The sequence below is a fragment of the Schistocerca gregaria genome, chromosome 9, assembly GCF_023897955.1.
Source record: "Schistocerca gregaria isolate iqSchGreg1 chromosome 9, iqSchGreg1.2, whole genome shotgun sequence".
NCBI classification, from domain to species: Eukaryota; Metazoa; Arthropoda; class Insecta; order Orthoptera; family Acrididae; genus Schistocerca; species Schistocerca gregaria.
In genome coordinates, this window is record NC_064928.1 from 70,365,578 (window position 1) to 70,391,538 (window position 25,961).

At 40.6% G+C, this 25,961-nt stretch overlaps 1 protein-coding gene across 1 annotated transcript in view; it reads right to left on the minus strand.

The window, feature by feature from the left end:
* Nucleotides 1-4,052: 4,052 nt before the first annotated feature.
* The window catches only part of LOC126291417 (replication protein A 70 kDa DNA-binding subunit-like), a 45,841-nt gene continuing 23,932 nt past the window's right edge, over nucleotides 4,053-25,961 (minus strand). The window contains exons 2-5 of the mRNA XM_049984913.1: nucleotides 18,775-18,822; nucleotides 16,973-17,166; nucleotides 7,664-8,176; nucleotides 4,053-4,933 (exon numbers count right to left, since the gene is read on the minus strand). Coding sequence (XP_049840870.1) covers nucleotides 7,702-8,176; nucleotides 16,973-17,166; nucleotides 18,775-18,822 — 717 coding nt within the window. The 3' untranslated portion in view covers nucleotides 4,053-4,933; nucleotides 7,664-7,701. The remainder of the gene's footprint in view (nucleotides 4,934-7,663; nucleotides 8,177-16,972; nucleotides 17,167-18,774; nucleotides 18,823-25,961) is intronic.

The window sequence follows — 25,961 nt, forward strand, 5'->3', positions numbered from 1 at the left end:
GTCGCTTTTCATCAACTACACAAAAACTGATCAAAATGCATATGTTTCTTCATTTTTTGGTACACATTTGATCAGCACAATTTAATACTGATGTTTACCAGAGGACACCTTCGAGTGTCTCGAGTCATAGCTCTGAGGCACTAAGCCCTACTTAAATGTTGGGAAATGCTGAATCCCATTGGCTATTATGTTAACCAGCCAGTTACACCATATACAGCACTTCTATACTCGCGGTATTTCTAATGCCAGCCAATCAAATTATCGTAAGTAATTTAGACTACAACTCTCCTAATTCCAAAACGAAATAAAATTTAATGAAATCAAATACAATTCCTTTCCACAAAATAAGTTACTATTAAATTTTTTACTCCATGCCCCTTCTGGGTGCCATCTACAAAAACAATATCACTCTGACGTTAAGTTACAAATTATCTATTACACGAGTCTCTCATGCAGACATTTACATAGTTGTAATACAGTATCACATTCTCACTTTACACATGTCCTCGATTCACACTGTCTCACATGATCAAAACATGGTGAAATAATAATTTTCCAAACTATTTTTAATTACTTGTGAAACTTGTGGTAATGAAACTAAAAATTCCAGGAAGTCAGATTATGGGAACCTATCCTCTTGGTTGTAGTTTCAGACCCTAATCTAGTTTCACAATGGCAGCACCATTATTATGCGTTTTAGGTAAAAATTTGTATCTCCAAAAAATTGAAGTTATTGATTTCTAATTTTAACATTATGATTGAGTTATCCATAGAATTTGGTATACGAAGTATGAAAAAGATAGATTACCACTTAATAGTACTACAGATTTATAGAGTATGCGTAACATATTGCATGCAGCATTAAGCAAGTATACTGCTCGCTCGGCCCAATAGCCAGTGTCACCTGTGCAAGTGTGAGAACCAAACATCTGCTCTCCTCCCAACTCCACAGCAAGCTACACTTTCAATACAAGACGAAAAACTCTTAATAATCTGCTACGTTACAAGGGCATTGTGTAGATTCATGGGAATACAAAATCTCCATTCTGCCGGTGTCACTCGAAGTCTTATTCAAGAATTCACTTGGGAGCAGTTCAATCACCTGCTATACAATCCCATTCTTTAACTTGTGACTACCACTTGTTCAAAGCACAATTTTGGAGCAAGCTGCTTTTACTATGACGACACAAAGAAACGGTGTTCAGCAGAGGGTATCTTCATTGGTGGCATCCTGCTACAAACAGGACATGAAAGTTGGCTTCCCACTACAATTTTCTGCACTATGGTGACAACTCTGTAAAGAAGTATTTTAAGAAATGCTCTTTCTTGTAAAAATAAATTCTGATTAACAATTATTTTGATGAGCCTTTTTCAAGACAATACTTACTTTTCATTTATGCCTCACAATAATGAATGATATTAAAATTACAAGAACACAATCTAAGCCATACAAACAAAATATACAGTAGTTTACATGCCTGGTTCTCCCTGTTTCAGAAGTCTTGTCTGCTTTCTGCCCTGAGAAAGTTGCTTTTTGAGTGATATTTATTTTGTTTCATATTGGGACTCTAAGCACTATTTCATTCGTTTCCTTACTGGTACTCACATTTCAATTCTTTGCTTTGTTTGAAAAACTTATTTTGTTCGGAAAGCATGTACATTTTTTATTTATTTTTTCAGCTTCCTGAGGAACATGTCATAGTTCCTTTCCTTCCCTTTGACCCTCATTTGTGCATTTCTTTTTGGACAATATCATACCGCAGAATTAGCAACTACCGTCTGTAGTATGTAGTGTGTCTAAATATTTAGGGTTCATACGGAAAAGCAACATAAAACTGGACAAACACCAAAGAAAATCTGTCTTAGGTAGGGTAATGGAAGAGATTTGTTCGAAGACTTCTGGAAAACTGCAGAGGACCTGGAAACAAACGTTTTCATAAATACAATACTTACATCAACTCAAGAGTTCTGTTCTGGAGTTTTGAGCCCTTATCAATTAGATATGCCAGCAGACCTCTAAAGAATTCACAGATGTACCGCTAGGACTGTAAGAGGTTAGTACAGCTCAAGTGAAACCTAGTTCTTGCAAAATCCTGAGAGTAATCTGAAAGATCACTTATTTAAAGAAGACTGTGCAACAATTTGTTATATGTACCAAATCACGGGAATGAGTTGAGACATTAGGGTGCTTAAACAGGCATATAGACAGCCATTTGCTACTTAATACACAAATGCAATATGACAATACAGCTAATACTGAAAGTTCCCTCTGCCACCCAAGGTACATTGGTTTGTGGCTAAAGACAGGAAAAAATGTATATTTTATAGCCAAATTCAGTGTATTTTTTGCAGAATTCATGGTAGCCTTTGCCAATGAAGGTATTATTCACATCAAATAGCAGTTTGTTACCTGGGAAATGAACTGTTATTTTAAGATTACAGTGAGTTGACAAAAGGCAGGAGATAGCAATATGATCATATACAAATGGTGGTAGTTAAGTACACGAGGTATAAAAGGGCAGCGCCATTTGTACTCATGCGGTTCACATGAAGAGGTTTCCAACTTGAGTAGGGTGACACGATGGGAACTGACAGACTTGGAACACACAATGGTAGTTGCAGCTAGACTCGTGGGACATTCCATTTTGGAGCTTGTTAGGGAATTCAAGATTCTGAAATCCCCAGCATCAAAGGGCAGCAGTGTTTGCATATAGTTGTCAGTGATAAACAAGCAACACTGTGAAAGAGCTGCAGAAATCTACGTAGGTAAGAGCTGATGGTAGAGTTAGAGTTTGGTGCAGACCCCAGAAAGCTATGAACTCATGTTTTCACTAAGGCTGCAGGTGGCTCCATAGTGTTGTGGACTGTGTTTATATGGAATGTACTAAGTCATCTGAACTGAAGATTGACTGGATATGGTAATGTTCAGTTACTTTGTGACCATTTGAGCCATTTATGGACTTCACGTTTTCAAACAACGATGAAATTTTTATGGATGACAATGCGCCATGTCACCGGGCCACAATTCTACGCAATTGGTTTGAAGTACATTATGGACAGTTCAAGGGAATGATTTGGCCACCCAGATTGACACGAATCCCATCAAACATTTATGGGACTTAACTGACAGGTAAGTTCAGGCACAAAATCATGCACCAGCTACACTTCTACAGTTATAGACAGATATACTGGAGCATGGCTCAATATTTCTGCAGGGCACTTTCAATGACCTGCTGAATTCATTCCACATTGAGATGATTCACTATGCTGGTCTTAAGCAGGTCTGGTAATATTAAGAAGTATCCCATGACTTGTCACCTCAGCATATACATAAACCTCAGCTATGAGGAAAAAATAAGTGAAAATGCAATTTCAACTTTCAATAACCATCAGTTTCCAAAATTAGTAAACTGTCATCAGATTTACTCATTTTTTAATATCCTAAAATCACAAAATTTGTTATATTTCGTAAAAATTGCTGGTTTTGTGTTTTTGCCACGAGATTTTCCTCTTCCTACATATGACATATATAGATTGGTCAGAAATGAGTATGTTGTGCTGAGAAATATTCAAAACAAAAATCTGGCGTGTCATGGCATTTCGGAGTCAATTAGCATTGAAGTAAGGCAATCACACCATTATGCACACATATTCAAGTCACTTGCCATAGGCAGTGTCACCATACATGCTCTTTATTTGATCCTAAGAACAAAACGAGAGCGCATAGACTAACTGTACATTGAGTAGTAAGGATCGAACCTGAGCCAAAGGCTCCGCAATCTTGTGCACTATCGCCTACTCTATTAAAACAACTGACAAAATTTTGTGTCATGCCACCTGAATTTTCTCACACATTGGCCTGATTGACGTACTAAATTTCAATATTAGATAAGTTGGGGCTTGCACAATGTAATGAAGTTTTTTTTCTTAATTATTTGTGACTATCCTGTATATATAGCTGTGTCGGTTCCCATGTGTTAATGAAGGTCACTAATGCCTCAGTACACTATCTCTTATGAGGTAGTCTGTGGGTCAGAAGTAAATTTATGAGATCATTTTAGCACACAAATAATATTATTTTCCAAAAGCTACATAATTTTTGTTTTACACTGAACTTACAATTACTTATTTGCCTTAAAAAACTCATTGTCAATAACACATTTAAACTTCACAAATGATACTGAAGATGAATGCATAATAAAAAGCAGAAAATTACATGTCTCTTTATACAGATGGAGGTCATTTATGGTATTAACCTTATGACAAAATAGCAATAGGCACATAATTATTATAAACTAGATCCAAGCCTCAAACCTCTGTCATCCATCATCTACGTCTCTCTCAGAATGTATGCTCACAGAGTCTCAGTGGAGGTGGTGAACTTCTGTGGTGAGTTACATCACTGCAGTGAGAGGTCGCCTTCAGAGGCTGCATCCATTATACACCTCACCACTGTAGCCCAAGGAGTGAAAGAACTAATCAACCTTTACCAGTTGTAGTCTCTCACCAAAGCAGTACTGCTTTTGTCACCAACAGAAGAACACCAGCTTATTGTATATTGTATTTTCACAGAGAGCTATTAACTTTGATTTGTCTGGTGTAGTTGAGTGTGCCAGGAGTAGTATGCACTGCATAGTAGGTTTTGGAAAGCTCTATAATGCTCATGATGCAGAACTTTTAAAGGTTAATAACAGGAACGTACCAAGTACTGAACCTTATGTGAAATCCATGCTTAAATAGCAAATCAGTCAGTGTTTTCCCTTGGAAAAGTCAGTCAGTTTAGCCATCACTTGTTAATGTCACTCTTATGCCATACTGATTCCAGCGGTGGCACAAAATCTTAACACCATCACAGTGGGATAACAGGGACTGTGTGCCAGATGGTACTTCTGCTGCCACAGTGACTCCAGAACCATTCGCCACATGCTGAAACCTGTGTGAAGAAGGGAAAAGTTTTTATGAAATACTACCAGATGATGCTTCTGTTCATGTTCACTTAATTGCATAACATCTTTATTATTTATAACCATCTCATACTACTATGAACTGTGCTACCATCTATGTGGAATTTATTGATTGTATTTGTGCTTCAGTCACTATGCTAACAACTGAAGTTTCCACACTATCACTATTGTACAGACTCATTAGCTGCACCTGACAGGTGACCCTTAAATGACAGACAATGAAAAATCCAGAATGAAATAATAATATGAAAAGGATAGCTGCTACTCCATTGCTTAGAAACAGTGACTGGGCGCGCAAACGCGCGCGCGCGCGTGCTCTGTTTCAGAAGGACCACCTTTTTGTCCTAGAGCTTGAATGTTTAACAGCCTGCAACTCAAGCCTCCTCTGTTAAGTGATCATTATCTTAAAATAGGTTACCAAAGCAATGAATTTGCTGAAGGGTAGAAATGTGGCTGCTGTACTCGTTTGTACACAATTGGCCTGTAAGGTCAAAAATCGCCATTCTCAAGTACTATAGGCATCAGAACACACGAGTGTGCTGGTATATTCTTTGTGGCTCTTAATATCTGCAAGTTAAAGTGGGTGAGTAGGGAAAACAGTACTTTAACATTCAACAACAGCATTAGCAGTGAGCTGCTTGACATAGTTACCTCAAATATCTCAGTATAACACTGCAAAGTAATATGAAACAGAATGGTCACACAGGGACGGCAAATGGTCAGCTATGGTTTATTGGTGGACTTCTAGGAAAATGCACCTTTTATAAGATAGACCATATGTAGAACACTAATGCAACCCATTCTTGAGTATTGTTTGAGTGGTGTTCGAGTGTTTGGGAGTCCCACCAGGTCTGATTTAAGGAAGACATTGAAGCAATTCAGAGACAGGTTGCTAGAATTGTGGAGATACTTGTCAACTTAAATGAGAATCCATGGAGGGGGGATTAACATTATTTTCATGGAACACAAACTTAGAGACAACATTTAAGCTGGCTGTGGAATGATTCTACTTCCACCAACACACGTTTCACCCAACTGCCACAAAGCTAAGAGAAATTAAGGCTCCTATGGAAGCATATAGACAGTGGCTTTTCCCCTCATCCCATTTGTGAGTAGAATATGAAAGGAAATGACTATTACAGGTACGGGGTACCCTACCCATACACAATACAGTGGTTTGTTGAGTACATATACAGATTTAGATAAGGAAGCACAAATAGCAAGGTATTGTGTTGCAACTAACGGATGCCGTGAATTCAAAGTGAGAGAGTAGATACACATGCGTAAAATTAAAAAAATAAAAATATTGCTTTTAATTTTTATGCTTCCATGAGTAAGATCTTGATTTTGGAATAATGCATGTTACATACAATTGGAAACATTCCTGTTCCTGGTTCACCTGTCATGGTAGATATGAAGTGAAATGTCTTGTGACGAGGGCCTCCTATCGGGTAGACCGTTCGCCTGGTGCAAGTCTTTCGATTTGACACCACTTCGGCGACTTGCGTGTCGATGGGGATGAAATGATGATGATTTGGACAACACAACACCCAGTCCCTGAGTGGAGAAAATCTCCGACCCAGCCAGGAATCGAACCCGAGCCCTTTGGATTGACAGTCTGTCGTGCTGACCACTCAGCTACCGAGGCGGACATTGGGAGCTATGATATTAGTGTGTGTCTGCCAGTTCCAGCTGTTTTTCTGAGTCTTTGTTTGTTCCACATTTAACACTTGTATATACAACATATGCCACAATATAAAAATTTATTCAAGATTAGATACTGAAAGAAAAATGTTGACCCAAGAAGTCAGCAAAAACAGCTCCCGAATTGCATGTCCTCTCCTTACCCCCACCATCCACATATTGCTTCTCACAACAGGCACTGTTTCTGTATACAATGTGGCCTCAGTGGCTACAGTAGTGTGTGTGTGTGTGTGTGTGTGTGTGTGTGTGTGTGTGTGTGTGTGTGTGTGTGCGTGCGTTCTACTTTAGGAGAAGACCTTTAGGCTGAAAACTCAAATGTATAGCAGTCTGTTGTGCCTGTCTGCAACATTTCCTCCACATGGTGAGTAGCAACCTATCCTTTTCATAATTATGTTGGAAGATGACAGTGATAGAGTTGGCAAATAGCACAGCTACAGTTCAAGCAGCTACTTAATTATTTCAGCTATATAGAGTGCCACTTTTTTTAGGAGGGAGGGCATTTTGTGAATTTTATGAATTATGATAATTTTTATGAACACAGTCCAAAATTCCCTGTTATAGTTATGTATGGGACTGATAATTACTTAACTTCATTGCTAAGAAACACACCTGTGCAGCTCTGTCATTGGTACTTATCATCCACTGCTCACATATCCTCTTGCTCCCATCACAATTTTTGCGTACACTGCTTCACAAAATTCATGATTAGTAACCTTTTAGAACAAAAGTTACCTATGAAAAGTGTCACGGCTCCAAAATAGAAACAGCTTTGTATTAGAGCTTTTGACTAATGTAATTCAGATAGCATTTGAATGCTACATGAAGAGGAAGAGTGCCTACAATTTTATTTGACATTTAATTATTCACAGTTGGTTCATAAAGCATTTACTGCTTCAAATATGGTAAATAGCCTCACAATATACGAAATTTGCTTCTATTTCAGTAGATGTGAGCCCTTTTACTGTCAAGTAATGAGTTTCCAGGTATCTACTTACCACTTCACCTGTCACCCATAACACACAGGTATCAAGGGCTATGCTCCAGGTGCCGATACTCGCTGTCCCGCCCCACGCAATGCCGGTGGCAGCTGTCCTCGTGCAATCCGTGCTGCCACGCGCAGAATCGATACACTGAGTACGGCTACACGCCTCTCATCTGGGGGCATTTCCGCTATATGCTGCAACTCCGCACGCAGTGGCGGCCAGGGCAGAGACGCTGCACGCAGCAATGTGCGACGCATCGGCAATGGGGGCTGTTTCACTCTCCGCCTTAACAAAACTTGCAGTACCGCCGTACGTGGTTCCAATCTGTACAGTGTCTCTCTGAACAGTACCCTCGCTCGCAGTCTCGACAGCGCACGCGCAGTCTTCGATTGCCGCTCTGTGTACTGTGGTGCCGCCTCACGTGGTTCCACCTCGTGCTCTGTGTACAACACGGGGTTGCCAATCTCCTTGCCCACTTCAGTCCCCTTTGCCACTACTGTCAGGTTGTGGATGAGCATGATACGTCTGTAACATATATTTTTAACAGCTACTAAGTTTCAGGTATCATTATCATCATAGAAGGGGGGGGGGGGGGGGGAGGCTAATACGAAGTTATGAATAGAACACAATTGGCGCTGACAAAGGAGTGTTCAAATGAAAAGTTATGAAATGTCTTAAAAGCCGAACAGTTCGAAATTTGGATATGCTGTTTTGAGATATCGTAGTGAGAGAATCTAGTGTCCAGTGTGGTCATGCATATTGGTGGACACGTGCCATGAGGGGAGCACACAGTCGTGTTCCATTCATTTGACACGGCAACGGGCGTGAGGACATTGTGCCATTCACATTGAAAAATTTGATGAGTGAAGTTCATGGATTCATTCTGACTGCAAAAGGAGTTAAATGGGACAAATGGGTGGAGATTTTAATTTGCCGGATATAGACTGGGAGACTCAAACGTTCATAACAGGTGGCAGGGACAAAGAATTCAGTGAAACTTCTTAAGTGCTTTATCTGAAAACTACCTTGAGCAGTTAAGCAGATAACCGACTTGTGGCGATAACATATTAGACCTTCTCGTGACAAACAGATATGAACTATTTGAAACAGTTAACGCAGAACAGGGAATTAGTGATCATAATGCAGTTACTGCATCGATGATTTCAGCCGTAAATAGAAATATTAAAAAAGGTAGGAAGATTTTTCTGTTTAGCAAGAGTGACAAAAGGCAGATTACAGAGTACCAGATGGCTCAACACAAAAGTTTTGTCTCAAATACAGATAGTATGGAGGATCAGTGGACAGAGCTCAAAACCATCATACAACATGCGTTAGATGAGTATGTGCCAAGCAAGATCATAAGAGATGGAAAAGACCCACCGTGGTACAACAACCGAGTTAGAAAACTGCTGCGGAAGCAAAGGGAACTTCACAGCAAACAAACATAGCCAAAGCATTGCAGACAAACAGAAATTACGCAAAGCGAAATGTAGTGTGATGCGGGCTATGCGAGAGGCGTTCAATGAATTCTAAAGTAAAGTTCTATGTACTGACTTGGCAGAAAATCCTAAGAAATTTTGGTCTTATGTCAAAGTGGTAGATGGATTAAAACAAAATGTCCAGACACTGTGACCAAAATGGTACTGAAACAGAGGATGAGAGACTGAAGGCCGAAATACTAAATGTCTTTTTCCAAAGCTGTTTCACAGAGAAAGACTGTGCTGTAATTCCTTCTCTAAATTGTCGCACAGATGACAAAATGGTAGATATCGAAATAGATGACAGGGGGATAGAGAAACAATTAAGATTGCTCAAAAAAAGGAAAATCCGCTGGACCTGATGGGATACCAGTTTGATTTTACACAAAGTATGTGAAGGAACTTGCCCCCTTCTTGCAGCAGTGTACCGTAGGTCTCTAGAAGAGCGTAGGGTTCCAAAGGGCACAGGTCATCCCCTTTTTCAAGAAGGGATGTCTAACAGATGTGCAGACCTATAGACCTATATCTCTAACGTCGTATTATGTTAGAGTATAATGACTTTTCTGGAGATTAGAAGTCTACTCTATAGGAATCAGCATGGGTTTCTAAAAAGACGATCATGTGAAACCCAACTCGCACTATTCGTCCATAAGACTCAGAGGGCCATAGACACGGGTTCACAGGTAGATGCCATGTTTCTTGACTTCCGCAAGGCGTTTGATACAGTTCCCCACAGTCGTTTAATGAACAAAGTAAGAGCATATGGACTATCAGACCAATTGTGTGATTGGATTGAAGAGTTCCTAGATAACAGAACACAGCATGTCATTCTCAATGGAGATAAGTCTTAACTTTACTTCAGATTTCAGATGTGCCGCAGGGGAGTGTCGTAGGACCGTTGCTATTCACAATATACATAAATGACTTTGTTGATAACATCGGAAATTCACCGAGGCTTAGTGCGGATGATGCTGTAGTATATTGAGGGGTCGTAATAATGAGAAATTTTACTGAAATGCACGAGGATCTGCAGCGAATTGACACATGGTGCAGGGAATGGCAATTTAATCTCAATGTAGACAAGTGTAATGTGTTGTGAATACATAGAAAGATCCTTTATCATTTAGCTACAATATAGCAGGTCAGCAACTGGAAGCACTTAATTCCAAAAATTATCTGGGAGTACGTATTAGGAGTGACTTAAAATGGAATGATCATATAATGTTGATTGTCAGTAAAGCAGATGCCAGACAGATTCATTGGAAGAATCCTAAGCAAATGCAATCCGAAAACAAGGGAAGTAGGTTACAGTACACTTGTTCGCCCACTGCTTCAATACTGCTCAGCAGTGTGGGATCCGTACCAGATAGGATTGATAGAAGTGATAGAAGATCCAACGGAGAGCAGTGCGCTTCATTACAGGATCATTTAGTAATCCTAAAAGTGTTACGGAGATGATAGATAAACTCCAGTGTAAGACTCCGTAGGAGAGACACTCAGTAGCTCGGTACGGGCTTTTGTTGAAGTTTCGAGAACATACCTTCACCGAGGAGTCAAGCGGTATATTGCTCCCTCCTACATATATCTCGCGAAGAGACCATGAGGATAAGATCAGAGAGATTAGAGCCCACTCGGAAGCATACTGACAATCCTTTCCACGAACAATACGATACTGGAATAAAAGGGAGAACCGATAGAGGTACCCAAGGTACCCTCCGCCACACATTATCAGGTGGCTTGCAGAGTATGGATGTAGATGTAAATGCATTCAGCACTGATGACAACTGTACAAGGGAGACTGTGTGGTTGTCAAGTCAGTGAGGAAGTGGAGATCCCAGTTATGGGAAGGCTGGGGGCATTTGAGTGGTGACCCGAGATCCCTACATCCCGGACATGTTGACCTGTGAGTTTCGCACATGTGGTCGGCTCAATAATTCTCTAAGGCAAGCACTTCAACTCTGATAAAGTTGTTAACACAGTGGAGGGCTGCCTCCTGTCACAGCCAAAAAATTCCAAGGTTGAGGAATCCTTTGGTTCATTAGACAGAGGGAACTTTTCTTTTGAACAACCCTCAAATTACCAGTTATATATAAATAATTAACAGTTCGGATGACAGTATAAATGAGCAACCTATTGCCTGTTTTGATACAGTAAAATATTTCACTGAAGGTAAGTGTTAAATCTGGAAGTTTTGTAAATAAATTTTTCACACTGTTTTCATTCCAAAGTTACAGGGCTGTACAATACAGCAGCTCAGGAGGAAACCAACTGGACATAATTTAACACATTCGTAAAGTTTAATTTACGTATCAATGTGAAAGAAATCATAAATAATGCAGCACAGAGACTAGAATATGGAAGAACTCATCTGTATAATTCACAAATTGGTTTTTAGGTGCAGTTTTGCATAACCTGTGGAAAGCGCTATGTGCAGAACTATGTTCCTACCCAGATCAAAACAAAAAAATGACTTACAGCAAAGCAAAGTCAAGCATGAACAGCTGTGTGTTCCCGTGCTGGCTGACTGACTACCTTCTCGCACTGCCTTTTAAACGTGCACTAGTGAGTTCGCTTTACAGGATGCAATATCTTTGTGCCTTAAACACACCCCTGTGCATAAAATGATGCAGAGTTGAGTTCCTAGTATTTGTATATCTCAACAAAAGCAACAGGAAGCACATTGTATTTTACGATCATCAGGATGAATTACATTGTCATATTCAATACAAATGGATTGTCAAAATGGAACTGAATCATTCATATAAAAATAATAACAAACTACTTTAAAAACTGATGAGTACTTACCAATACTATTATGTGCATGTTATACTTTTGTAGAAGAGTAATCCTTAATAATGATAGGATATAAATTGTGCAAATGCTGTACATACAATTCAGCAAAAAATAAACAACACAAAAACAAAGATGAATTATGAACACAACATGATCAGAATCACTTCCTTCCTCGACACTTATCTGAGCCCCCCTACGGTAAGTCTTTCCGCTCCTGGGATTGGAATGACTCCTTACCCTCTCCCTTAAAACCCACATCCTTTCATCTTTCCTTTTCCTTCCTTCTTTCCTGACAAAGCAGGCGCCGGTTGCGAAAGCTTGAACTTTTTTTTGTGTGTGTGTGTGTGTGTGTGTGTGTGTGTGTGTGTGTGTGTGTGTGTGTATTTTTATTGTGCCTATCTACCGGCACTTTCCCACTTGGCAAGTCTTGGAATCCTTGTTTTTAATTTATTTACTATACACTACGATATATTTCGATGCTAAAAATACAAGCCTTACAAATTACCAAGAATAAATAAATTTATTGCTATTTCACAATGCCAATCTCCTACATTGATAAAATCAGAATAAACAGTTATCTACAGTTTGCTGTCTTACAGATAGCACAAGAAAATACTGTCAAAAGTCTCAAATGTTTAAGAAATCAGAATTAACTTCACAGCAAGATGTGAAATCTGAGGACAGTTATTAATAAACTGCTCTTTGCATGGATGAGTTCTGCACTGAAAACAACAGCATTTTGTATACTATCATCATTTTCAATATCCTATGTTTATTTTCTACACTGGCTGCTTTGAAGGCAGAATATAAATCTCAGCCAAACACAGAAAAAGCACTGAAACTGTGTTCCTAATATTAAACCCTCCTTTTCTGCAAGCCAGTCCCATGGGAGCCCCTGGTAACTAAACTTTTCTTTTTAGTTTCGTACTGAAAAGTGAATTATTAAAAGCATTGTTCAGTGCTGATACAGCACTCTGTAAGTGCATTATATCAGTGTAAATGTGAATTTTAATTTTTTATTGTATCAGAATGTATTCTTGAATTCACAACCCCCATTTGATGTTGCTGGGCTTGTAAATATAGACAAGGAAAAAAATTCCAGTATCTTTCCCAGCTAAATATCCACTTTTTCACCATGTGAAAAAACACTTTCCGTGATTAAGTAACAGTAAACTTACCCTCTGAATTGTAAAACTCATTGATCTTTTAAATGCTTAAGGTTTTGGTCACCAGCATAGAACTTCCTGGCACTTAAGAAAACGAGCCTCATAGTAAAAAAGAGAAAACCATGTGTTTTGTAAAGATCTGCAATATTCAGCAGCATGTATGCTGCATATATTTGTATTATGAAAGTATATATTCAAATTACACCAAAACAGCATGTTAGCTATCAAAGCATTGACATTGAGCTTAGAATGCACTTTTGCAAGTCACGTCATTTCACGTGCCACTGATACCAGATTCTCAGAGCAAAGGACACATGATGTCAGCCAATAGCACAAAAAGTGAATGGTTTAAATTAATACACATAGTGCAGTTACAAGAAATGCTAAGCTTTTGCATAAAATAGTGGTCCTTTTTGTGTGTGTGTGTGTGTGTGTGTGTGTGTGTGTGTGTGTGTGTGTGTGTGTGTGTGTGTGTGTGTTACAGTTTAATATATACCACACAAATGTGCCAGTAAAATGTTGAATATTGACATAAATGTTTGGTTTTCTGGGCTCAAAATTTTTCTAAGTGACTGTCACTCCAAGTGTTAAGCTTTAAATGAGAGTAAAATGCTCTGTGATTTAAGAAATTCAAAGCGCTTTCTTGCACGTAACTTAATTCATCTTGTGTAAAATGAAATTTAGTTTGGAAGTAATACTTTACAAACCACCATTCACAACATTTTCCCACAACCTGTTAGAATTATTTTTAGCAATTGCAGGGAGCACTAGAAAACAGGCATTACTGGGCACGCACAACAACGATTTTGTGGAAAGCCTGTATGTTCGTACGTATATAGCGTTAAGAGATCTTACATTATGTCATTCAAGAGATGTAGGCCCCCAAGCTGATAAGCTTTTCAGTATGCTAGCAGTACCAGTACTGTATTATCTCGTGTTTTGTTCTTTATTACAGCATAATGCCATACGTTCGGGAATGAAGTGTGCATTTGAAATTCAGCAAACAGTTGAAATTAACCAATAGTGTGGAATGAAACACTTCATTTCAAATAAACTGACTGCCTCTACAGAAAACATTAATAAAAGCCAAATTTCTTTAGCAAATCTACAAAAATAGCTTCATTCTTTTGCAAGGTGATTAATGCTCTAGTGCGACAAATGTGGAAATAAAATAAAATCAGAAAACAAACTGATAACATATTTTAGCCTTCTGTAATTATGTGAATTTATTTAACTCCAGGCCACAGAATTTCATTTCTTCTCTGCCCCCCCCTCCATTTCCTGTGAGAGCTGCAAATGAACAGGAAACAGTCTATTCACCAAACAAACACTGGTCACATGTAAACCTCCGCAACAACTCAAACTGCTCTGTGCATACATGAATCTGGCAGCTTTGACACACCAAAAAAATTTTCCTGCGTAGCTCCTGGCTGCTGATACAGGTAACAGCCACACCTCAAGTAGCCAGAAGCAGGAGAAGATACAGCTTATACACGACTCAAACAAGCATCCGCACAAGTCTGCTGGCAACTGCTCGAATGAACCTGATGTGACATCACACTCATCGGAAGCAGTTTGTTGTTGTGAAGTATTTCATAGCGTTCATAAAACCTTTGACACATCTTGCTGTTGGCAGACACTTCTTATGTGTGCAGTGTGTTTTGTTGTTGTAAATGGCACATTTCCTCATTTTTTCTATCATTTATGTTTTACTGCCACAGTATTATTCCACAGCAACAGAGTACAGTAAAATTCTTTGTTAGAGTATCAGTTCTTACTAGTCAAAACTACAAAATTTAAATGAAATCTAAAACAATGAAAAATTCCCAGGGTTTTCCAGATTTCCTCCCACATGAAAAAAGTCCCGGGTTTTTCCCAGTTGTCCCAGGGTGTATACATCCTGCACTAGAAGTGCGTGCCCCACAGGATCAGAATGCTCTAAGGTATAAACAGTAGGCACAGACAGGCAAACAGTACTGGTTGCATGTCTCAGCAAATCGTCGAAAGAATTTCACATTATTTCTCCTTCAACATACACATGGATATTAACAGCATTTGCTTTTGAAGTTCGTTGCTTTTCATGCATGAACTACCTTTAGTATTGGTCATCAGTCATGTGAGTGATAAAGGGAGGAGACCGCAATGTCACTAGTGGAAGAATATACATTTCATAGTTACTGAGAGATCCAAGCCTACCACTGTATAAAATGAAAAAAGGAATTTTGTTTGGCAGGAGAATGCCAACAAACTTGGTATAAGTGGAGAAGTGAGATAGAAGAAAAATCCATTGCTTGCTTCCTTCTGGAACAGAGTAAGAGGGCACAAGGTATAAAATGAACAAATGTGAAATAAGTACTTAAGACTAACCTAACTGTCCAGTTTCTATGAATTGCTTGTTGGAAGTTAAAGAGGCCTTCAAAATTTTCACCTAAACTGCCATGAGCAGCCAATGAGTATTGCCTGCCAACACAAGTGTGTAACTTTTTAATAAGATTGCAGAATGCCAGAACTGAGAATCAGCGATAAATCTACCACCACCATCACGCACCTCATACTTCCGTAAACATTTATATGTGCACATTTTCTCTCTCCCACAGTGCTTTTCCATAATCAACTGCTGGTCATAAAAATAATCATATCTGTATTCCGTGTTTTACTTTGTACCTATAAATAGCTCTGGAGTGTGATTTGCTTAACATAGCATTCATAGTGTTTGAATTCTTTGATGCTTATTTTCTCACACTTTCACCACTGTTAAAGCTTGTCCACACCTGTATTTACAACTATCTGCGCAAACAACCTTTGGGTGCATGGCAGAGGCTACATCCCATTGTACTATTTATTAGGGTTTCTCCCAATCCCATTCACAGAGTGCAGGAAGAATGATTGTTTAAATGCCTCTGTGTATGCTGTAATTAATTTTGTCCTCACTATTGCTATTTGAGCAACACGTGGGAGTTTTAGAATATTCCTCGTCACCAGTTAAAGCCGGTTCTTAAAACTTTTAAGCAGGCTTTTTCAGGATAGTTTATGTCTATCTTCAATTGTCTGCCAGTTCAGTTTCTTCAGCATCTTTATGACAATCTCACAGTTCAAATAAACCTGTGACCATTCATGCTGCCCTTATCTATAACCATTCAATATCCCCTGTTAATCTAATTTGGTACAGGTCTCACACACATAAGCAAGATTCCAGAATGAGTTACATGAATGATTTGAAGGCAGTCTCCTTTGTAGACTGACTTATTTCCCCTGTGTTCAATCAATAAACCAAAGCCATATCCCTATGAAGTGTTACAGTCAGGTATTTGACTTTACCGATTATAAATGTGATTTGTTCAATGGTGCAAGTTAATGGCAGTGACCAAAAGGGATTGTTCATTTGAATTCACTCCAATTTGTTTCAGTGTAAATAGGAATTGAGAGGAACACAATGGAGAAAAGAAAAATGGATTCATTTCTTCAAAACCACCGTTACAATGTTAAGGACTCTTCACTTCAATAGCACCTTCAGGACATGACTAATTCATAATGGCTGTCTACTGCATTTTAAATATTTATCTGACACAAAAGTGTATAATCACACTGGGGATATTTTCAAGCTTCTAGCATAAACTGGTGTTTACACCAGTGAATTTTTTGACTAGAACTCAATAACAGTAATTGGACACTGTCTTCTCAATAAATCCCAGTAGTCAGGATGTTCCTAAATTCACATAAAGGCAGAACGAAAACAAATGGAGAAACAAATACCATACTTAGTGGAAGCTTTTAATCCCATTCTTACTTTCCAAATAAAAAACAGATTCCTCAAATAGATCTGAAAACCTACAAAAATTAACACATCTTTCTAATAAGATAGAACACCAAAAATGAGAACTCACTTTTCATCTCCGTCCTCTGCATAGTTAATCATTTTGAAACGGTTCACTGTGACCACAGAGTAGAGTGACAGCTGTCCAGATCTCATCCTGGCATTCCACTGTGTTGAAAGCATGGCCATGCTGCTCATGTGGCTGCCATCAGAAACCATAAGCTGATATGTCTCATGGTCTCTGTCTATTACTCTCAAGCTGTCCTGCAAATTGAAGAGCAAAGGAGTTAATCAAATCACATAAATTAGCAAATAAACTACAAGGGCTTTTGTTGCCTTACTGCTTTCTTTTATTGGATCATTTGCATCAGCTACAAATTTGCTATATGCCTATTCATCATATGGGCTAATATTAAAAAAAACTTGCCTCTTCGTAGTACACACTGCTGAACGATATTCATTATTCTGCAATTGGAATTAAGCAAACAATTTTTAGTTTGCAGACATGAGGACACATGTTGATCGCTAAATACCCCAGTTTGATAAATATTAGTGTAAAACCAGCAATCTCTAGATTTCCTTTCTTTCAGGAGTGCTAGTTGTACAGGGTTCGCAGGATAGCTTCTGTAAAGTTTGGAATGTAGAAGACAAGATACTGGTAGATGTAAAGCTGGGAGGACGGGGCATGAGCCGTGCTTGGGTAGCACAGTTGGTAGAACACTAGCCCGAGAAAGGCAAAGGTCCCGAGTTCGAGTCTCGGGACAGCACACAGTTTTAATCTGCTAGGAGGTTTCATAATTTTACACTTGTTACAAATATAGGCCTACTCCTCTACACGTCCAACTCGAAACCACTTATCGTAATTCTCTTGAAAATTGAGTGAACACCTGCCACAATCCAAATATCAACAGCATTATGCCTCAGCCTAAATTTAAATTTCCTAAAAGCAGAGTCCTCTATTTCAACGACACACCAGTGCCCCCCCCCCCCTCCTGCCCCCAATCTGGCACCCAGTCTTAATAATTCCCCACAAAGTTCTCTGCTAAATGAAAATCAATGAACTACAGAGTGCTCAAGTTGCCCCCATTTCTCACACGACAAAATGTATACAAGAATGATTTAACTTACCGAACGAAAGCATTGGCATGTTGCTAGACACACAAATGCGCACAAACACACACAAAATTCAAGCTTTCACAACCAACGGTTGCTTCATCAGGAAAGAGGGAAGGAGAGGGAAAGACTAAAGGATGTGGGTTTTAAGGGAGAGGGTAAGGAGTCATTCCAATCCCGGGAGCGGAAAACAAACACACACACACACACACACACACACACACACACACACACACACACACACACACACACACACTTGTAAAGGCAATGTGACATGATGAAAATATCGTCCGCACTGGCGGAATGTTACGTGATACTACATACTTACACGTTTGTCACTATTACAGCACCATCTATCACAAAGCGAAAAGTGGTCCAACTAAAACATTCATATTTCTTTACGTACTACACTAATATGTAATAAAAAATACGGGTCCCTATTTAAAAAAACACAGGTGATACTCGTTTGACTTATGGCAGCGCCATCTAGCAGGCCAACCATAGCACTATCTGGTTTCCCCTTCAAGCTAGACAAGTTTCGTTCTTTGTAGTTTTTTTCATTTGATGCTTACTTCATGAGATATTTGGCCCGGTCAGTATCAATGGACCACCCTGTATATGCAGCTCTCGCCATTTTTATAAGCTACATGAAGCTAGTGCAGTGTTTAGTCAAAGACTGCACTGTTAAGGTAACTCAGGCACTCAGTTGTGGTTCTACACTTAAAAGTTTACACCTTCAGGACTGACTACAATACTTACCACAATCTGCATTACCGGACGTTCAATGGCACCACCTTGCATTAAAGTCTGCAAATAAGAAAAAAATGTCTTATGAAGTACACATCACCCTGCAATGTATCTTCATTTATTCGTTAATCCTTAAGACATTACACTGCAGAATGCAATATCACACTTACCTACATCTACATTTTATTTTCGAAACACACATTGTACCACACAGTATGCAATTGGACAATTTTATATATACCCTAAGTTAAATTTGGTTCCACCAACTATACATAGTTGTTCCGTACATGCTTTAAGATTAGTACAGATGGAGGCTGTCTGTCTAATTAAATTAACAGGTAATAAGGATACCAGATTTTTTAAAATAATTGATTGCTATATCACATCACCATTTACAAATCCATCAACAGTATAAGAAGTTTTCTTTGTTTAGTCAGGATTCTACAATATCTCTGAACTTATTAGTAGTCAACTTACTCATCCCACATGGTGATTTGTTAAAAAGAGACATTTCTGCATGCAGAAAGGTTTTTTTTGAAATTTATTAGTATAGTCCAGTGTTCCTGGAGTTCTGCAAAAGTGAACTTTTGATACTGTTCCATGTTTATACCAACTGCTCTTGGCATGAGTAACGGTATGAAATGCGTACAGATGTGAAACGGTCATCATCTTGTTGTCAATGAAATACATTTTGTGTGGAGTGTTGGCTCTTGACCCATACATGCATCTAATAATTTCTTTTGCCAAATGAAGAGTCTTCTGGCTAAAGCACAATTACCCCATATCATCACTCCAGAGAGAGAGAGAGAGAGAGAGAGAGAGAGAGAGAGAGAGAGAGAGAGAGAGAGAGAGAGAGAGAGAGAGAGAGAGAGAGGGGTTCACAGTAGGCAAGGAACAGCTGTTTTGCTGTAACAAATGTATGTTTTTAATTCCCTGATTAAGTACAACACATGGGATAGTTCACTGCATAAATCGTTTGTGTGTTTTAAGTTAAATTGTGTGTTGAGGTGGATACCAAGAAATTTGACAGTCTTTGCTATGGCAGTAATTATCTTTAGCAGGCATACTATATTCTTGGTTTTGCTACAGGGCAATTTTAATTCATTTGCCTTAAACAAGCAGGATGCTTTGTCTATTATAAGTTTATTCATTGCCTCCATAGTATTTTTCTAATTATGCGAAATAATAAATGTGGTATCTCCACTTACATTACTGCTTTGAAAGGTAGCAGGCTACGCAGATCATTAACATAAATAATGTACAAAAATGGTCAAAGCACCAATACCTGATGCACTCTTCTTATGATGTTCAGGGAGCCGGACTTTATTTCGATAGTCGTTATCATTTGTTTCCTACTGGAAAAGTATGAGAAGTAATGCCAACCAATGTGGCATATGTACATTGCTTATGTTCAGATCCCTTTAAGACAAACTATATCCTTCACTACTGTAACTGTGGACTGACCTTCAGGAAATCCATACTGGACCCGATTTAAGATGTGGTTGTTCTAAAATATTTATTTAATTGCTTTTTCATTATCACCATCTCAATGATTTTAGATAGCATTGGAACATTGCATGGGTTTATAATTTTCTGGCAATTCCATATCTTCCTTCTTATGCAAAGGTAAAATTACACTGAACATTACAGAGTCAGGAAAGGCAGCTTCCTCAAACAGTTTATAAGGTAGCATAGGGTTTGGCTTATTATCCCTATTATTTATTTTACAGTGAAGCTGGAGAAGTCATAACAGTACTCTGTTTTTGAGTTAATGAGTTTTGTTACTACACCTACTGTATCCTTAGGGAAGACATTTCCATTAATACTGTTCCTGGGTGGCTGGTGTTTAAGTATGCACACAGTAAGGCAACTAAAGTCAGCTCAGTGTCATCACTGGTTACTGCCTCATTATCAGTGTATTTCCCTGAATTGACAAAGCTGAGCTTAAGCTGATCAGGGCTAATAGGTAGTTTTTCCTGTACAGATCCCAGGTTCTGATTTTATTATCTTCCATGCTGCATTACATTTGTTATTTTAATGATCTACATAGTTATCACTGGCCCCTTTTTAGCTTTACTTATTTGCTTTCTTTTTTGTTATGGTTTTAGGGCACAAAACTGCTACAGTCATTAGTGCCTGGTCTGTGACTTAGTAAAAGATAAAAAACTGGAAACCAGCAGCAATGGGAGCTAAACTCAAAAAGGTGGGGAAACTAAAACCAGAAGGAAAGCTTAAAAAACCACTGTAGAAGGGGGTGGTTTTTCCCAAAAAAGAGCTTCACATGATTGACATCTCACTGAAACTAATAAACTTGAGAACACAATCGGCTGAGTGCGTGTCATCTGCTAAAATGGAAGATATACCAGGCAACAGCTGTAGACGGGCGCATAACGGAATAAAATAGGGGCACTCAAGTAAAAGGTGTCCCACCGCCCACAGCTGAGAGCAGTGGGGACAAAGCGGGGGAGGATGGCTAAAAAGACAGTGCCCTATCCGGGGTCTAGTTAAAATTACCCCATCTCGACAATGAGTTCAGGAGGAAGAGGTCCAAGCACAGGGAAGAGCTTTCATGTCCCGCAATTTATTATTGGGAAGTGCTGAATATTGTGTGTGCCATAAAAGACCAACACGACGACATAAAACACACTGTAGATCGGCTAAGGGAACCATGCGAACTCCTCTATGTTCGCTACCAAAGGATGGTGAGGATAGCAATGGCACATTGCAGCCAGCAGGCAAGGAATGCTGTTCAATATGGCCTCTGTGGACATAGGTGAAACCAACATTACCATGAGCCATCAGTGTATACAACTTCAGAGCCCCGTAATATGTTAAAAACTTAGAGGAAGTGACAGCGAAGAGTGGCGGGGTGAACCGAGTCCTTCAAGCCATGCAAAAGGTCCAGATGAAGCTTGAGCCGAGGTGTACACCACGGAGGTGTACGTGAATGGACCTCAAGTTCAGGTGGTGAAGAGAAGGACTCCAGTTTGGAGAGAAGGGATCACACGCAAACTGCAATTGTGAGCCCTGACCTGGCCCGATGTGGGAGATGAAATGACGTGGATGGGAAAAGAAGACAGTAATTCGGATGCTAAGGACAACTACGAATGTGTGCAACATAACTTGCAAGCAGTTGCGCATGTCACATCCGCAATGGAAGAACTCCAGCTTCCACCAGGACACTGGTCACCGGACTCTTTCTAAAAGCTCCCAACGCTAGGCGAATGCCACAGTGGTGCACTGGGTCAAGGAAACTATGCAGAGGGTGCCACCGAACCATAAACCTGTCTCCCATAGTCAAGGTCAGATTTAACAACGGCTCTGTAGAGCTGCAGAGACTGCCAGCATTCCCACTTAAGCTGACTAAGGTGAGGTAGCCAAGTCAATCAGGTGTCGAAAACCAGTCCTAAGAATCAATACATATCCACTACAGTGAGCGGGTCGACACTAAGATAAAGTTCAGGATCCCGATGAACAGTACAATGCCAACAGAAGTGCATGACACACTACTTCGTGGCTGAAAACAGTAAACAGAGGGCTTGAGCCCACGACTGCAGCTTGTGAATAGCTCCCTGTAGGTGCCGCTCAGCAACACCACTACTGGAGTAGCAATACAAATTGCAGAAGTCATCCACATACAGCAAGGGGGAGACCAACACCCCTACAGCTGCTAGGCCGTTGATGGCCAGTAAAAATAGAGATACACTAAATACGGGGACTTGCAGAACCTCATTCTCTTGAATACGGGGAGAACTAAGAGAGGCAACAACTTGGACACAGAAAGTACAGAGCAACAGGAAGTTATGGATAAAAATCTGAAGTGGGACCCCAGAGACCCCCATTCATACAGTGTGGTAAGGATGTCACCAGGTCGTGTCATATGCTTCACGTAAGTCAAAAAAGACGACAAGCAAGGGCTGGTGCCTGGGAAAGGCCGTTCGGTTGGCAGACTGACACTAGATTATCAATGGAAGAGCGACCCTGGCAGAAGCCACCCTGACATGAAGCCTGTAGGCCACGTGACACCAGGACCCAACCCAACCGCTGACACCATACGTTCTAGCAGCTTACAAAGAAAGTTGGCGAGGCTGCTTGCACGAAAGCTATCCACGTCAAGCAGATTTTTACCGGAATTTAGTACCGGAATGATGGTGCTTTCCTGCCAATGCAATGGAAAGATGCCATCACACCAGATCTGGTTGAAGATCATGAAGATGTGTTGCTTTTAGTTAGACAAGCGATGTTTAATCATCTGACTGTGGATGCAACCTGGCCTAGGAGCTGTGTCAGGGCAATGTGCAAGATTAAGAGGAGCTCCCACTCTGTAAATGGGGCATTATAGGGTTCACCGTGGCGTGTAGTGAACAAGAGGACTTTCCATCCGCTGTTTGAGGGTGCGGAAGGCTGGGGGTTAGTTTGACGCAGATGCTAGAGCATAGTGCTCGGCAGTCATCTTTGTGTCGGTAGAGAGCACGCCATTGATGTTAACGCCAGGGACACCTGTTGGGGTCTGGTACCCAAGAAGACATCTGATCTTCATCCATACTTGGGAAGGTGATGTATGGCACCCAATGGTGAACACGTACCTCTCCCTACACTCCTGTTTCCGGTGTTTTATAAACAGCTGATCGTGGGCACAGAGCCACTTAAAAGGTATTAGGTGCTCTAGGGAAGGGTGCCACTTATGTCTCTGTAGAGCTCGCCGATGCTCTTCCGTTGCCTGATTGACTCCCAGCGACCACCAAGGGACTGTCTTTCACCGGGGGCACCCTATAGAATGACAAATTGCATTTTCCGCCACATAAAAGATCGTAGTAGTGACCTGCTCAATCACAAAAGCAATGGCACCATGTGGGGGAGATTCAACGGTGATGGCAGAGATGAAGGCTACCCAGTCTGGCTTCTTTAAAGCCCATCTTGGTAGGCATCCGTGGGGATGATGCCGGGGAACTGACAGGAAGATGGGGAAGTGGTCATTACTACACAGGTCGCCATGCGCTCTCCAGTGGACAGATGGGAGGAGCCCTGGGCTGCAAATTGATAAATCAATGGCCAAGTAACTACCATGAACCACACTGAAATGTGGCGGCAGCTCGTATTTGAGAGGCAGAGGTCGAGGTCGAGTTGGGACAGAAAATTTTCGACATCACTGCCACGGCCAACAAGCACGGTGCTACCCCGCAAGGAGCATTAAAATCTGCCGAAGTGGGAATGTTTAGGGAATTGATCAATCAGTGCAACCAATATGTTCAGGGGTACTACACCATCTGGAGGGAAATATATGTTGCAGACAGTTATTTCCTGCATCGTCTGTATCCTGACAGTCACAGCTTCAAGAGGTGTTTGAAGGGGCACAGGTCCACTACATACCATGTTCAGGACATAAAGGTAAACTCCACCTGACGCAATTATATTCGCTATGGTTCTTGTAATTTCCACTGTAGCTGCAAAGGACAGGGTTGGTTTAATAGAGGGGGGGGGGAGCGACCAAACTACTAGGTCATCGGTCCCTTGTTCCGAATGAAACAATGCCATAAATGTGAGAATAAAAGAAGCAAGCCTGACAACACAAAATGGAGAGAAAGGAAAAACCACAAGAACGACTGAAGGGCAACAAACACTCAAATGGGGAAAAAAGGGAGAAGAAAACCACAGAAACGCAAGAAAAAGTTTGAAGAGATTAAAATGACAAAACAGGTTACAATGGCTGGCTGAACATGAGAATCGAAAGGAGAGGCCAGCCACTCTGCAACACATTAAAACCTCCACCCTATAAGCACTAGGATTGAGGAGACATATGGAGACATGCACTACAATTTAGGTCAAATGATAAAACCCACCCACATGAATAAAATGTAAAACTAAATCAGCCGATGAGGCATTGTCAGATAAAATTAGCGGCAACAAGTCCGTTAAGCAACTTTTTGTCGCAGAGGAGTCAAAGTGGGACAGTGCATCAGAATATAGGTCACTATCAATGGGGCACCGAACCAACACTGAGGCAGGAGGCAGCTGTTTGTTGTGTGTATTGAGACTATGCCATTCCGTCTCCCAAATCCAAAAAACCTGGAAACGTAAAAATGAATGCAGGTCAGTTATTGGAATGCCGATCTCCGTAAGTGGATTCCGTGTAGCCTGGGGGTCCACACACACACACACACACACACACACACACACACACACACTACTGAACGACCAGACCATTCCAGAGCATAGATGGACTCTGGGATGGTCGTTACCAAAGGATGACTAGGGTAGCCCTGGCTGATAGCTCTTAGGCTGCTGAAGGAGTCAGTACACAGAAGAAACTGACTTCCCAGGGCATGAACGGATGTGCTCAACAGCACGAGATATAGCCACCAGCTCTGCAGTGAAAACACTGCAGCCATCGGGCAATGAATGCTGTTTAATATATGTCCTCCATGGATGCACAGACGACATACCCATCAGCCATTGAGCTGTTGGCGTAAACCACTTCATGGCCTCGGTACATGTCAAGAATCAAGATGAAGTGACAGCAGAGCACCATGGGGTGAACTGAGTCCTTTGGGCCATGTGAAGCCTCGGCCTAGGTGTACACCATGCAGGTGTACGCAGTTGGTCTTTGAGTATAGGGGGTACAGGCAAGGACTCCGGTTCACATAAGGGATTGGACGCAAACTGCAATTTTAAGCAGTGACGTAGGCCGCTGATACGGGAGATGAGCCGCCATAAGGCGACGGTATATTGGATGCGCAGGAGAACTATGAACATGTGCAACATAACGGGCAAGCTGTTGTGCACACCTGACCTGCAATGAAGGGACTACAGCTTGCGCAAGGACATTTGTCACCGGACCAGACAATCGGGCGTTAAAAACCAGTCCTAAAAATTGATACGTCTCCACTACACCGAGGGGATTGTCAGTAGGGTAAAGTTCTGGTTCCAGATGAACAGTACAAAGCCAACAGAAGTGAACAACACACAACTTTGCGGCCGAAAACTCAAAGCCATGGGCTAGAGCCCACGACTGCACCTTGTGGATGGCTCCCTGTAGGTGCTGCTCAGCAACACCTGTACTGATGGAGCAGTATGAAATTCCAAAGTAGTTTACGTACAGAGATGGCGAGACTGACGGCCCTACAGCTGCTGCTAGACCATTAATGGCCACTATAGAGATACACTCAATAAAGAGCTCTGTGGGACCCCATTCCCCTGGA